We start from the raw sequence: 15,061 nt of genomic DNA on the forward strand, positions 1-15,061 counted from the left end.
ACTAGGTAACGCGATAAATTGCTTCGCTCCCTACTTAGCAGTAACGATTCAGTAGTCGTTGTAAATGATTGTGGGTTTAGATCAATCTGGTGTTCCTCAAGGTTCATATTTAAGTCCTATTTTGTTCAACGTTTTTACTATCGATAAAGGTGAATACTTCTTAAGCATCTTTTTATTTACTGCAAATTTGATACATTATTACAAGTATTTCTGCCCGATTATTACGGCTCACCTCAGAGAGACTTGGACCGACTCGCGGTTTGGCGTGTCATAACCAGTATAAGTTTCGACAGTATTATTAGTGTCATGTTATAGGCTTTCGAAGACGAAAACAGTGTTTCAGAAACATACAAATTGAACAAATATACTTGGCAGTGTTAGGAATGACCTTGAATCCCTTCAGTAACCTTTAACTGCTGTAGCACGTACTGAGTGATGTTATAGCTTACTATTAAAGTAGAAAGACTCACCTGGCACGGGGAGATCCAGTATCGTGTGGTACTGCGGTAGGTTGTTCGGACCCGACCCCACCTGTGGAAAAATTCATATAACAAATGAACTAGTTACAACACGCAGCGGAATAAGGAAATACTTTAGCTATGTAAGGTGGAAGACGGGACTCCGGGACTTGTACTTTCACGAGGATCCAATGTATTGGAATGGTATTATGTCACTTTTTTTTCACAGAGAAGCTTATACAATCCACGTCGCCCTCGCTCCCACCGCGCCTCGCCGCCGGGCGGCGCTGCGTCAAGCTGTGCGCCATACAACCGACCGCCATTACTGTTTCTATATATTTGAGCACGAAGAATATTTTAGCGGCAAAACCAACTCACCTCAATATACTTGGGCGGCACGTGTCCGGCGGGTCGCAGAGTGGGGGGGATTATCTCCCGACCGCGGCGACGGGCCTCCTCCAGGCTGCGTGGGATAAACACAATCGATTCGAATCTATTTTTACTGTTACATATAATAATCATATTTCTCATAATAATAATAAGTTGTTGTAATGTGTAGCAGGACATAACGAGAACGCACCTCAGCAGCTTGGTGGGAGGGTTGAGAGGCAGGCTCTTCGGCCGCCGGCTTATTTCGTTGAGACACCTCAGCTCCACATGAGAGTCGTAACAGTCCTGCAAGATTAAAGTATAAATTAGAGCGTCGGCACACGGCGACCGCGTCGGAAGCGCATCGAGGCCACGGGGGGGGGGGGGGGGGTACACGCACCTGCTCGAGCGAGCTAGGCCCCGAGTCGGCGCCCTGCTCCTGCGCGAACAGCTCCTCTGCGTAGCAGATGAGGAACTCGGTGACCACGGCCTGCACGGCCACGCCCTGCAGCGCGTGCTGCGGCTCGGGCGAGCGCAGCAGGTTGGGGGCCCACACGATGGCCATGTTGCGCGCCGTCATGCCGGTGGAGGCGCTCAGCAGCGACACGCGGCGCAGGTGGCGCGCCAGGTAGGCCAGCGTGCGGTAGTGCGGCGGCGGCAGCTTGACGACGACGTCGCGCATGGCGCGCAGGCGCAGCTCGTCGGGCGCCTGCACGGCGCGCACGAAGCCGTCGTACAGCTGGTACGTGCACAGCGGGTTGGGCAGCTCGCGGAAGTACATCTTGAGCAGCGAGGCCAGCGCGTGCGGGTCGCGCTGCAGCGGCGGCGCGAGGTCCACGCGCGCGCCCGCGTCGAAGGCGGCGCGCAGGCGCTGCGTCAGCGCGGCGCCGCCCGACAGCCGGTACACGCCGTCCACGGCGCCGCGCCGCTCGATGCCGCTGGCGCACTCGGCCAGCACCTGCGGCACTGCGCGCGCCCGCCGGTTATTGCCGGCCGACGAGAGTAGACGTATTCGCGACGACGTTACGTACGCGGTCCAATTTAACACGGTGAGTAAACATTGGAAAGCCTACGACGCTAAGTTTTGCTCGCACTGCCGGCTCTTCCCGGTGCAAGCTACGTTCCTAACGGGGTGACTTTACGTATGGTATACTTCTGTACAATGGCGATTCAAAGGTGCTCGTAAAAGCCAGTTATTGGATGAATTCATACGAGTTTGACATTAAAACGCTCGAATAGTGCGCATCCGGCTAACCATCGCGTCCGCAGTTCAGCAGGTGCTCGCCCAGGTCGCAGCCGAACACCCTCTCCCGCAGGATTCCTTGCTGCTTCAGACTCCGCCTCGACGGCCTGGACAGGATGAAGCTTCGGAACAGCGAGATCAGCTTGCCGTGCTTCCTGAGGACAGGCTTGATCGGAGCGACTGCAACTGACCTGAACATTAAATACATATTAATGATTGACTTCGTCAAAGAGAAATCCGCCATTAACTTCTAGAAAGATTCATTTCATCTTCATTCATTCTTTCAAGATTAACTTCGAGAGTAAATAGCGTCTTGTGACGAGCTCGACACCGGTTCGTGTCGTAGGGCGCGTAGTTACCCGACGATGGGGGGCGGCTGCGTCATGTGTCGCGGCACCTTGTCCCCGATGACGGCGACGCAGTGGTGGGGGAAGAAGCCCACCCGGAAGCCGCGCTTGCCGCGCCACCACGTGGACTCCTGCGGGCCTGCGACATTACACACTCATTAGCTGGGGCGCTCCGCGGACGGGTAGGGGGGGGGGGGGGGTGAGTGCTGTGGCGACGCGTTACCTGGCATGTCGATTATAGATATCATATCGCCGACCTCGAAGCTGATCTCGTCCCGCGCCTGCAACCAACACACGCGTATGTCTGTATGTCTATAAACAGTTCGGTTACTCGTTGACGGGCCGTTTGTACGTCCGTCTGATTGAAACTCGCCAACACGCAAGTTACTTTACTTCAATAATTAACTGACAACTAAGATAAACAAATCCTATTTGAAGTCTATCGCAAACACAAGGTTAGTAAAGAAATTAAATAACTCTGATACGTGAAATCATTGATCTTGAATAATCTGTGGTATTCACAACGGGTTTGCGAAAAACGGCGCTTGGCATGTCCATGTTCCTATTGGAACTTTGGAACTAAAATTAAAGTGGACATAAGTAGTTCAGTGGAATAGTGTAGTATTATGAATAAAGATGCGCCGGCGCAGCACGAGTCCGCACCTGCGACACGTATTTCCGGACGGAGTAGGCGGCGGCCACGGCCGGCGTGTTTATGGAGCTCGAGTCTTCGTTCGACACGAGCAGCTTGTGACCTGTGGACAACGGGGGAGTACTGACGACTGACCACTCGCAGTTGGGAGACTCGCGGTATAGTTACCTCCGAGTGTTCGTCTAACGGAATGACCAGGTCTCGGTACCCAGAATTCCGTATAGACTTAGAATAGTTAGTAGAATACTTCACGGCGCATGGCCCGTATTCCTAATATGTTATTAATATATTGTTAATATTTCTTACAGCCCCGATGTCTATTGGCGACAGTGACCACTTATCATCAAATATTCCAAAAAAATAGTCAACTGTGCAGGAGATATTATTACAATCATGTGTGTGGGGGAAAACACAAACACTCTGTATCTGATGAGGATGGAGACTCAGACAAGACCGACAATACGCTGATACTCCATAAGTAGATCCAGAATTTAAACTACCAAGAGTATGTGCAAAATTTCAGCTCAGTCAGCCGGGTGGAGGTACCTAACACCACACTCCTCCCCCTCAAAGAGCGAAAACAGCATTAAATAAAAAAAATTAAAATCTTGTCAGTGTTCGATAATTATAACACTATCGTGTTCGATTTCACGTGATGTACCGAATGAAACGCACCCTTATTGTCCATTTGTAACCAGTTGAGGGCGGGCCCGCAGTTGATGGAGTCGTCCGCGATGATGGACAGGTGGTGCACGTAGTCCGAGATGAGCTGCTTGTACTCGTCCTCGTCCTGCAGCAGCTCCGGCGTCATGGCGTCCTTCAGGTTCGGGAGCCCGGACACTTTACGGTCGTATATACATCTGTAACGGGAATGCGAAGTCGTAGTTACGACTGAAGTTTGTAAGTCATTTCGGTCCCGCGGCTCGGATTATGAGCTTGCGGAAAAAGAGCGCACACGTGTATGCGGACACGTGCTCGCACTACGATTTGGACTCTTGACACGTGAGCACTGAGTAGTGTCGTGCGAGCACTCACCGGTGCAGTATGTCGTCGAGCTGCAGGAAGTTGTCCTTGTTGCGGGTGAGCGTCCACTCGCGCACGTCGCTCGCCTCCGTCCAGCTCGCCGACAGCGCGCGCGACGCCGTCGGCGACTCGTTGACGTGCGAGCGCACCCGCAGGCACACCCAGCCTGCACAGACGGCGCGGGTGACTCGTGCGCGGGCGGCGCGGGGGGAGCGGGGCCGGGGCGGGGGGACCGGGGCGGGGCGGGGGCTCACCTTCACTCGGCGAGTCGGCGGGCGAGTCGCACGGCACCAGCGACACGCGCAGGCCGCCCAGCCGCACGCGCTCGTAGTGGAAGTGCGCGCACTCCTCCAGCTTGGGGAAGCGGCACGAGGGGGGCGGCGACTGCGCAATCGTAGTCACAACTTTATACACACGTGTGTCGCGCCGATGGAGATCTATGACCTCGAAGTCAAACAGCGGGAGGAAAATCGCACTCGTCGGATGCAATTCGACACATGTATCCGAAGCAACCCGGATCGGAGGAGCGTGATGGACTGCGCTCTTCTTCTAATGAGGAGATCTTCTAGAGAGGAGACTCTTTCCGACGGTGAGGCATTTACTCGCTTAAGAAAAATAAGCCGTCATGGATGCTGTTTTACCTGGATTGTGTTCGTAACGTATCGGGCTGTTTGTTTCGTTAGGTTACTAAAATTAATTTGTTATTGTGTTCTCGTCATGTGTCGTTACTGTTGTGACAGTTTGAATGACTTGTCGTAGTAACGGTTAAGTCATGCGGAGTGACGCCAGTCGTGCGTCACTACTCAGAGTGTAAAACACTTAGAAAGAACCACTTGAACAAATAAACAGAATTTTATTATTTGAACTACTTATGTTAGCTAATTTAACAACGTAAACCCGTGAACAAAGATATTTAATGTCGACCTTAATAGCTAATGTAGTTTATTCGCACAAACTTTTTTTGTTGACTGTACTGACAGTTCTTTCATTATACAACTATTTCAATCGGTACGCGTTTTGTATAATGAAGTTTTTAATAGTTACTCGTTACAGCGTAATCATATCGGCTTGGTAAGTCTCTTACTTTTAATAAGCAAGTAATTTTCCGTAAAAACATTTTTTTTTTTACAAAAGAATACAATAAAGTATTCATCCTCTCCTCTCAAGGTTTCGAGCTGTTCCATCTCGCCGCTCCAGCGCTTCAGAACACGCAAGACCAATATAAAAATTTGCATCTGAGGAATTGCTGTATTGATGAAATGATAATAATGATAGGGTCATTATCATTTCACCGGCAGGTCTCCGTGAGGTCCGCTGAGGTCCAATACATATACTTTTAATTTTCCCTTAAAAAATGCAATTTTGCGTCAAACGTCATCGAACGGGACGAGTGTCCTTAAAATGCTACTCGATTTAAAAGAAAAATTCTTTGGAGGCGCGAGATGTGCGCAGAGGGCTCACCGCGTCCCGCAGCGCGAAGGCCTGCGCGGCGCCGGGCGCCGACTGGCTCATGGCGCCCGCCAGCGCGCTCAGCGACAGCGAGCCTGCGACACACCAACAGACCGACATGAAACAGCGGACACGATCCGCGGACGCGGTAGTCGACATTTTTAATTACTAGGAGCTGATTTTGGAAATGAACGTAGATCGCATTTTAAAACTCCCTCGAGTGACAGGTTATCTAAAGGACAAGTCAAACTTTATTCAGCATTATCAAATATGTGACCCACCCAGTTTGGTATGGTATGGTATGGTATCACCCCAGAATACTGTATATATGGTAGATAAACATACCTAAGATTAACATACTCCATGCGATTTGCAAATAGCTCGGTTGGATTGTACACGACAAGCAGTTCTTGACTAGTAATACATGTATCTATATTTATAACAACAAAACTATTTCTTTAAACTACTTATACCAAACACAATTTTTTTCACGAATCGACTACGACAGACTGCTTAGATATCGCCAATGGCGTCAAGTCAATTCAAGTCAAAACTGTTTAATGACGCTGTACGCTCTTGGCTTGAGAATCGGCTGTACATATAGATCTCACCTGACGTTTCTCGCTTGCATTCAGTGTCATTGGGAGTTCTAGACTGACTTCTAGAATCTGGACTGAAGCGCACCGTTCTGAAATTTATTAAAATTGTATAGTTAGATGCATTTAGCCATAATATTTGAGTCACGAAGGTTCGTTGTCATTTGGGGAGTCTTAGCACTATTTCCTTTATGTTACTATTATTTTTGTACTGTTATTTTACGATCCGTATTTCTAACGAATCGTTACTGTACACCAGTAACCGATCGGTTAGTGACGTTATATTCATGCGTCTTACAAACTTACGAATTGTTATTTATAGGAACCTTTTTTTGAATTATTGCTCGTAGGCTATTCAACCATTCGTAAGCAAAACGAATCGTTTCTGCTACGTATTCATTTACTGTACTCTAATTAATAACCAAAATCACGTTAGGAAACGTTTTTACACATGACATCCTTCAGTTATATATTCGGCACCCCTCGCTTTAAGGTATATTGAAAACTTTAAAAAATATGGCTCCTCTGCGTTTCACCTGGCGGACAGAGTGTACATACCTGTGGAAGGTGGCGCGCGAGGCGCAGTGCGGATCCTTGTCTGGCTCGGCAAACGCGCGCGCCGCCAGCGACTGGCACGACATCACCGAGCCGTGGGGGGAGCCGTGGGGGGAGCCCTGGGGACGGAAACATTATATCATATAGATTATATTCTTACTTGAACAAAAACACGATTCCATATTTCAGTGAGAAGTTACACGCGCGGTCGCCGGCGCTTAAGAAATGTCGAGCAGTTCGTACGCGACGAGGCGCCGGACGTACTGACGGTCTTAAAATTATTGAGTTTAATATTATCACGTACACTGGACTCGCGAACAGCGCTGCGGTAACAGACGGCCGGTGCGTTTGAAGACCACTTTGGACATCAAATCAATCATTTGAAATGGTCAACTTTACCCATGTTAATGATTTTTACTTATCATTAAAGCCAAATAAGCAATTTTTGTTTTCTATGTATAGTGTCCCTTGTGTCCGACTTCAAACCGTAACACAGCAATACAGAGTATCGCTGAGCGGCAGACCAACGCTCAGTGTTTGGAGAGGACCAGTACGGTGAGTACGGGGAGCGAATATCAATGAACAACTTAATTGTCGGTAATATCTAGAATGTGCTATGGTAGATCCAGAGTAAATAACACTTCATTTATTATATTAACTAGAGACCCGCCCTGTCTTTGCGCGGGAGCAATTAATTAATGAAGAAAATTAAAAGAGCTCGTCATGAGAAAATAATAAGTAGGTATATTAATTTATTCTATAACCATCAGATGAGCCTCTTGATCGTTTTCCACCAATATAAAAAAATACTTCATGTCCCTTGAGCCGGAACCCAACTTTTATATTTATATGTTATATTATATATAACACACATATTCTACTGCCAAACCGGAATACTAAGAATAAAGATTTTAGACTGAAAAAAAAAACCCGCTGAGTTTCTTTCGCCGGTTCTTCTCAGGTCAGGGTATTTTGTTTTCCGAAGCGATGGTAACATTTAATTTAACTATCAATAAGTAAGAATAATGCTTCTATATTGAATAAAGGAATTTGAGTTTGAGTTTGAGTACGGTAGAATATGTTGAGTGGGTGGTGCCTAAAGTGTAAGTGGGCGTCGGGGGGTAAATAAATACCAATATTAAACTAATCTCGTGTATCGCGTAGGCGGAGAGGAGCGCTCGATTGTCTTCGGGGTTGAGCTGGCGATATTCACGAGCCACGCGCTCTCTTAATCAGCGTATTAATTGAAAAGTAGTTTTAATTGTATGCGGTTGTTGCGCATCAATTAAAGCAATTAAGATCAATTCATATGCATATCGAATACTTCTCCCGAGGTTAATCTTATTCTCAACAGACAAACACGCGCCCGTCGTACGATACTAGAATATATAGTATCTTGAACATTTTAAAGCTGGTAATATATTATTTTATATTAAAGATTGGACTGCGTAGAGATATTTATGGACATGCGCTCTTCGTAAATTCGCTTGTCCTTGAGTAATCTGTACGAAAAAAATATTTGACAAATATTAACGATTGCCGCCTGTCGGACATTGACCTTGGGAGAGCTGTTCCCGGTGCTGCGGTCGACGCGGTTACGTGCACGACTGATGGATATACTCTTTCCGGTCGCGTCAAAATTTCCATCCCATTTATGTGGTAGATTTGTGGTAGAGATGTAAGTTCATTAAGGAGTGGTGGTGTATTTTAATGTGTGTTTTGGCTCCTTGAATATTTTTCATCTTTGATCAAAATTATTTGACGTACTGTCAACCAGAAGGCTGTTAGGGTAAGGGCACTGTTGAATAACTCTGTCACAGTATTTTCATAATAATTACTTGTATTGTGAATCAGTTAAACAAAACTTATAACTAATAATATAAGTATGTCCAGCACAGAAGATTACTGTACGCTAATATCTGTGGAACTGCTTGCCCAGACTACAACCCAACTGATTGAATGCTAACCCAATTGGTCATGTGTTTTGTATATTATAGCAACAATCAAAATATTTGGATGTACTGTACCGTGGCAGGTCGAACTTCAAGGGAGACCCGAAAAAAACGAGTTATATAGATTTCCTCGTTTCTTCTTACGCAGGTGATTGGAGGTGAATATTCAACTTAGTTTACATTTACATTAGCAGCCTGCAAATTTCCCACAGCTGGGCTAAGGCCTCCTCTCCCTCTGAAGAGAAGGTTTTCAACTTATATATATGTTTAATAGTACTTTACTGACACACTCTATCGCGTGTCTGGCTGGTTCTTCGGTGGAAAGTACTTTTCGAATTGGTGGTAGCTTTAAATGTAATTCAACACAGTAATATATGACGAAAAGTGCTTCTATGAGCCTACTTGAATAGATAATGTCTTGTCTTTGACTTAAAGTCGTTTATATTCTATCATACCTAATTGAGGCTCACAGCAATGAGATATCGCTCTCAATTACGTAAACTGACAATATACCCAGGAGTTATTGCACTCTCGTTCATGTTGTCTCGGGTCTGGGTGTTTGTGGTGCCGTCGGTACTTCTGATTCTCCATAACACAAGTGCTTTAGTTACTTACATTGGGATCAGAGTAATGTATGTGATGTAGACCAATATTTATAATTTAAAAAAAAATATAGTAATGTGTATGGCTGATATTATTGTATTAAAGTTATTTTTTTCTTTGAACTGGAGAGGTTACTAATTTAAAGTCATCAAGTTGTAAAAGTCGAAACCAACGTTGATATTTTTTTAGTGATGGAGAGGAAAATATGCACTGAAACACCGCGTAGGGGAATACTGGTTATGTCGAATTATCGAGGACTCAAATTTCGAGTATTGGGGCTTGAAGGCTTTCGACTTAACCAGATCCAAGACTTCCGTCTTATTGTGAAGAGCATCTATGTGCAGATAATTAAAGAGGATTCTTGATTGAAATTTACTAAATAGTCACGATTTAACAAATAATTAATTTTAGAGAGCGGAAAAAGTTACTGGCCGAACGAAAAACGAAACCCATCCTTCTGTTTCAAAATTCCTAAAAATCTGATGAATAAACGTGAAGTTTCGCAGCCACCCACTAGTTATACGCCCTCTTGTATCAAGAGGCACACGACTAATGCATCGCATTGCTGATAACAGAACATTTCGTGAAACTCTAAGTGTCGGTTTCTTGATAAATCACAGAATAATATAATATTACATTTACCTTATCGTTTTAAATTGTACGAATGTATGAAACTAAAGTTGGTACATAAGTATGTTCGTTAATGTATTACTCGGTACCCACTCATCGGATGTTCTATCGCCGAACAGTATCACTTAGCATTGTTGTTCCTGTTTGAAGGGTGCTTGAGTCAGTGTTACTGCAGGCACATGGGACGTAACATTTTAGCTTCTAAGGTTGGTGGCGCGTTTTTGCGATGTAAGGAATCATTATTACCTCTTACGGCATCAATGTGTATGGGCGTTGGTGGCCAATTAACACCACATATTACATTAAAAAAAAAATGTTCGCCACGTAAAATCCGCATATTATAGTACCAAGTGTTTGCTAAACAGACACTGTTACTCATTCTTGTAGACCAGAAATACGATACGACAAAAAACCTCAGTCCGCGAGTCGCATTGTCGTTACTCTGAACTTGGGCAGCGTCGTCCTATACGCTCGCCACCAGTGACACGTACCCGTATTCTCGCGCTATCGCTTCCGAGACATGAACACATAACATAAACTCTGTAAATAGGTTAACAGGCGTTTCTATCGCTTCAAACGGCGTTTTATTGCCCATGAAGAAACCCATATAAATTTACTATATTGTAAAATGCATAAGTAATAATATTATTAAGTTTAAAATAATCCGTATTTTATGTTTTTACTTAACAAAAAAACTTTTCATATGCTGGCAAATATCTGACGGTAAGTGGTCACCACCGCACATTGACATTGGCAAAAGTCTGCTCTAAAACTATAAGGGAAAATAAAGTTACAATTATATGATCAATATTATGGCTTTATTCAAAGAAAAAAAAACAAGTAAACAAAAATAATAAAATAAAAATACGGAACTCAGACGTGACTGGAACTTTCACGTTAACATCAATTTTTACGAAGCAAAATAAGACGAAAATGTAATGGCATTCTTCCCTACGCATCTTGTTATTAAATTAAATGTTAAAACAATTATAATAATATTTATTAGAATTAAGCTATTTAGTTAAAGTTGTGATCTCTGCTGGTGTCCTCACGGCTGCTGATTTTTTCCGACATGAATCAGGTTAACATTAACATCGATGCAGTCACTGTCGCATCACGTATGAAACACTGATATTTTTGCAACACACTGGTCGTATTGACTAACAAACTTGTCGGGAATTTAATTTGACAAACGTTTATTTCTGAATTGCTTCTCCAGCACTTAGGCCTAAGGCATCGGTTCTCAATATTAAAGTCAAAGAAATCGAAACTTTGCCGTTTCATTGTGGGGAACGCCTGAATTAATTCAAGGGCTCAATAAGAAAATAAGAAAAAATATTTTTTCGAAAAAAAAAATCATTTAAGACAAATCAAAACTCCCTATACTAATGTTATTAATGCGAAAGTAACTCTGTCCGTCTTTCTGTTGCTCTTCACGGCCAAATCACTGAAGCGAAGAAAATTTAAAACATTTATGTATTTTAGTTTACTATAGGGCTTTGGGACCGTCGGGATAGGTACAACCCACTCCTCACTTATTCTACTGCCTAACAGCAATACTTGTTTTGTTCCGATTTGAAGAGTAAGTGAGCCAGTGAACTATAGGCACAAGGGACATAACATATATATATCTTAGCTCCCAAGGTAGGTGGTGCAGTGGTGATATGAGGATGATTATTCATTAATAATTCTTACAATACCAAAGTCTCTAAACAGTGGTGATCACATACAATCAGATGAGCCATTTGCCAATCCTATTTGAAATATAAAAACAAATTTCGCGATCTACGAGTCGATAGCCTTTTCATTGAGAGTGGTTCAGACTACGCAGTAGGCGTGGCTGAAATTGCAAAGAGCGAAGTTATAATAACAGCAAGTTCTACAAAGACTCCTGAATTTTGATTGAATATCATTTATTTATAAGATATAAATAAAATAATCAATAAATTTTATAATGTAGTGAATATTTAAAGAACTAACGTCAATACATTAGATCTGAAAGTATATCGAGCTTGTATCAAGTTGCCAAAGTGACATGAAACAGCACTGAAGGGATAAATCTAGAGATATCTGTTGTGGTTTAATAATTGTACAACACAATCTTGCTATAGTTTTGAATTTACCTTAATTTAACTAGTAACACATTTATTTACATATATATTGATGTTTTTATAATATTTAAATAATGTGCACACTATAATTCTTTTTATTTCTTCCCCGAGGTTGCTGGAAAGTGATTTACTCGGCCTACAAACATTTTAAATTTCGTGTCAAAGAAACATTGATAAATAATGCATATTACTCAACACAAGATTACATTAAACATAAAAGTGTGGATTGAGTGTATGTTGATTTCCAGGCAGAGAGAGTAACTAATGAGTTTCTTGCTAGTTCTTCCCTGTAGAATCTACATTCCGAACCGGTGGTAGCTTTACTTTAATTCAACACTGTAACAAGACCATTCAAAAGTTCTTTTATTAGCTAATTTTAATAAAGATTATTTTGATTGTGATAACTGTGATGGCCATAAGTATGCAGTAAGTCATCATCGTTTAAGTCTCCTTGGTGTACTGTGAAGAGTATTTGTATTGTATTGTAATGTAAGTTGAGTACTCAACACTTGTCCTAGGCTCATATTAATATAATTCTAAATACCTGTAATGGTGAGTCGTATAATGCCTTCACCAGCCAACATTACTTTTATCAATAAACATTCAGTATTCTCACCAAGTACATTTTGGTCTTTTTAGTAAGACAAGTATTACTGCTAAAAAAAAACAATTCTATATTAATTTTAGAAAGCAATTAATAAATGTAAACTTATAAACTGCCGGCGAAGATATTATGTCACATGTTCTTTTAGTTACATTTCATACACCATTTAAACCCAAACACAAGATTACATGCTGTTACTGGTGAGTATTTGGTGAGTGGGTGGCTCGATGGCACTCAGAGACACCTTGAGTGTATTACTACAGATTATAACGTCAATATAAAATCACATCAAAATGTACTTTACTCAAGTAGGCTCTTGTGGTTTCACCAAGATTGCAAGTATTTTTAGGCTATCACAAGCTAAGTTGTCTAATTTCAATGATATTCTAGTTCATGTATATCCACAAACCCTCCTCATTGCAGCAGTGTGGTGTAGCCTACAGACTTTCTCCTCAAAAGGGAGAGGAGGCCTTAGCCCAGTAGTGGGACATTTATAGGCTGTTAGTTTATCACAAGTTCAGAATGTGAATTCTACCAAGAACTGACATAAAATTACTCTTTTGTTTTGAGAATTGCAAAAATGAATTCTAGTAATAGGAACTGATTATTTATTTGATCTTAACATTTACATTCAAATTTGTGTTTATATTAAAAGCTGGATGAGTCTAACTTGAGGTTTAACATCTTTTTTTGTGTCAAATTGTCCATTACCTTAAGGAAAGATATATAACTTACCATTAAGACTGTTAAGAGCAAAGTTGTTGAGTATAATCCAAATTTAGTATATTAATAGTATCTTAAAAATGGTACCATTTTGTCTACACTTGATCTGTTTAAGTCTCTATGCTGGTGTTTAATCTTGTTAATCACGATAATCTGAATCCGATGAATGTCCATTCCACAAAAAACAACCATCTCAAACACATGCTAATTCCTCTGACAGAGTAAGCGGAACAAATACCATAAAGTAACTATGAAGAGATTACTCAACCTTGTGATGTAGGGGTGCCATGCTTGGGGACTACCAATGTGTTTATGTACATTTATTTGTGGAAAATGAATCGCAAGTATTTGTTGTGTTCTTACACAGAGTATGAATAGCTTAAACAGAGAAATATGTTATGAGTATATATACTCGATGTCTATCACAAACATTCAGAGTTAAATAAATACCTTGATACGTAACTCATGTCTTTTTTGTGGTTTAATATTAATTTAAGAAACAGTTAGAACTACAATGAATGTATTTAAACAAAACTTGTCTTCAATAACACACAAAGTTCTTTATTAATAATTTTGGATGCCACTATTTAAAGCATGCAACATTTGTCAAAAACATTATAAAACAGGCCTTTATTATAATTTTGTTAGAAGTTCATAATAAGGAAGGAAATTAACAAGAGAGATGCAGAAATTAAAAAAGAAAACGATAAAACATACAGACAACATATAGTCAGGCAGCTACTGGCCGCTCACATTCTGTCCGCAGAGCAGCCAGCCGTCGGAGCAGGCACCGAACACTCTTCTCATGATCGAACAGCAGTCATACATAATAATATCGAGCCTACCGCCATTTGAGAGAGAACTATACTACACTTTCAAATCTAGTTATGCTTTCAAAGACTGAACAATGCGAGTCAGAGATATGTGGTCGTAGCGCTCGATGCACTCGCTGAACACATTAAATATAAACATTTTTAGGGTTCAAAAATGGTATCGATTGCTTATATTAAGTTACTTTTGGCACTTAACTAAACATCACTTTATTCTGACACCGGAATCGGATTTCATAAGATTTTTGCAACTTCACGCTTCAGTACGACACTGCAACGGAGGAAGAAGTTAAAAAAAACTCACTGCATCAACACATTTCGACATTAAAAACAATATTTACTGTGAAACTGGGCTACAAACAAAAATAGCTGGCCCTAAGGACACACGCAGCGACGCGTTCGCGAAGTGCACGGAGTATCTTCGTGTTTCGGCGTCGTTCGATCGACATCAAATCGTTATAGCGACTAAATTAATTCAGGAAAAAGCTTTTTCACCGAAATTAATGCGAATCGTAACTGCGGGACATAATTCGATTTGACAGCACGCCCCTCCGCCCCTCGTAGCAATTCTGCCAGAAAGCGGTCGATCGTGGTGTTGCCCGTGTACAAATTCGCCCGCATTGTGTGGAACTTGTTATATTTTCCCCACGGTATTCTCATTACAAATAATTATTTAAAAATTAATATATAAAATATACCTATATTATTGTTTTGACAAAATTGAAAATAAGCACATTTTTTGGAAATCAATAAGATAGAACCAGTACGGTTAGGGATGTGTAAATGAGTACTGTGCAGACCTTACAAACGGGAAGTGAATTAATTAAAAAAACAAGTTTAATATCCGTCGAGGTTGGAAAGCAACGAATCAATTAGCATTTAATGACTTAGTACTTTTAATATGAATGTAGATATT

At 42.1% G+C, this 15,061-nt stretch overlaps 1 protein-coding gene across 5 annotated transcripts in view; it reads right to left on the reverse strand.

Annotated features, from left to right (window-relative positions):
* The window catches only part of LOC113391553 (GTPase-activating protein CdGAPr), a 63,759-nt gene that overhangs the window by 5,046 nt on the left and 43,652 nt on the right, over positions 1-15,061 (reverse strand). The window contains exons 1-16 of one of the 5 annotated variants that reach the window (XM_064219972.1): positions 14,487-14,734; positions 14,033-14,416; positions 6,696-6,811; positions 6,153-6,229; positions 5,554-5,636; positions 4,347-4,476; positions 4,105-4,258; positions 3,745-3,929; positions 3,081-3,172; positions 2,641-2,698; positions 2,430-2,556; positions 2,083-2,261; positions 1,228-1,793; positions 1,039-1,133; positions 837-921; positions 471-531 (exon numbers count right to left, since the gene is read on the reverse strand). In XM_064219972.1, the coding sequence (XP_064076042.1) occupies positions 471-531; positions 837-921; positions 1,039-1,133; positions 1,228-1,793; positions 2,083-2,261; positions 2,430-2,556; positions 2,641-2,698; positions 3,081-3,172; positions 3,745-3,929; positions 4,105-4,258; positions 4,347-4,476; positions 5,554-5,636; positions 6,153-6,229; positions 6,696-6,811; positions 14,033-14,041 (2,017 nt within the window). In that variant the 5' untranslated portion in view covers positions 14,042-14,416; positions 14,487-14,734. Of the gene's footprint in view, positions 1-470; positions 532-836; positions 922-1,038; positions 1,134-1,227; positions 1,794-2,082; positions 2,262-2,429; positions 2,557-2,640; positions 2,699-3,080; positions 3,173-3,744; positions 3,930-4,104; positions 4,259-4,346; positions 4,477-5,553; positions 5,637-6,152; positions 6,230-6,695; positions 6,812-14,032; positions 14,737-15,061 lie in introns of those variants that run through there. The other 4 variants (XM_064219975.1, XM_064219971.1, XM_064219973.1 and 1 more) reach the window with 4 other exon arrangements.

The sequence above is a fragment of the Vanessa tameamea genome, chromosome 30, assembly GCF_037043105.1.
Source record: "Vanessa tameamea isolate UH-Manoa-2023 chromosome 30, ilVanTame1 primary haplotype, whole genome shotgun sequence".
In the NCBI taxonomy this organism is placed as follows: domain Eukaryota; kingdom Metazoa; phylum Arthropoda; class Insecta; order Lepidoptera; family Nymphalidae; genus Vanessa; species Vanessa tameamea.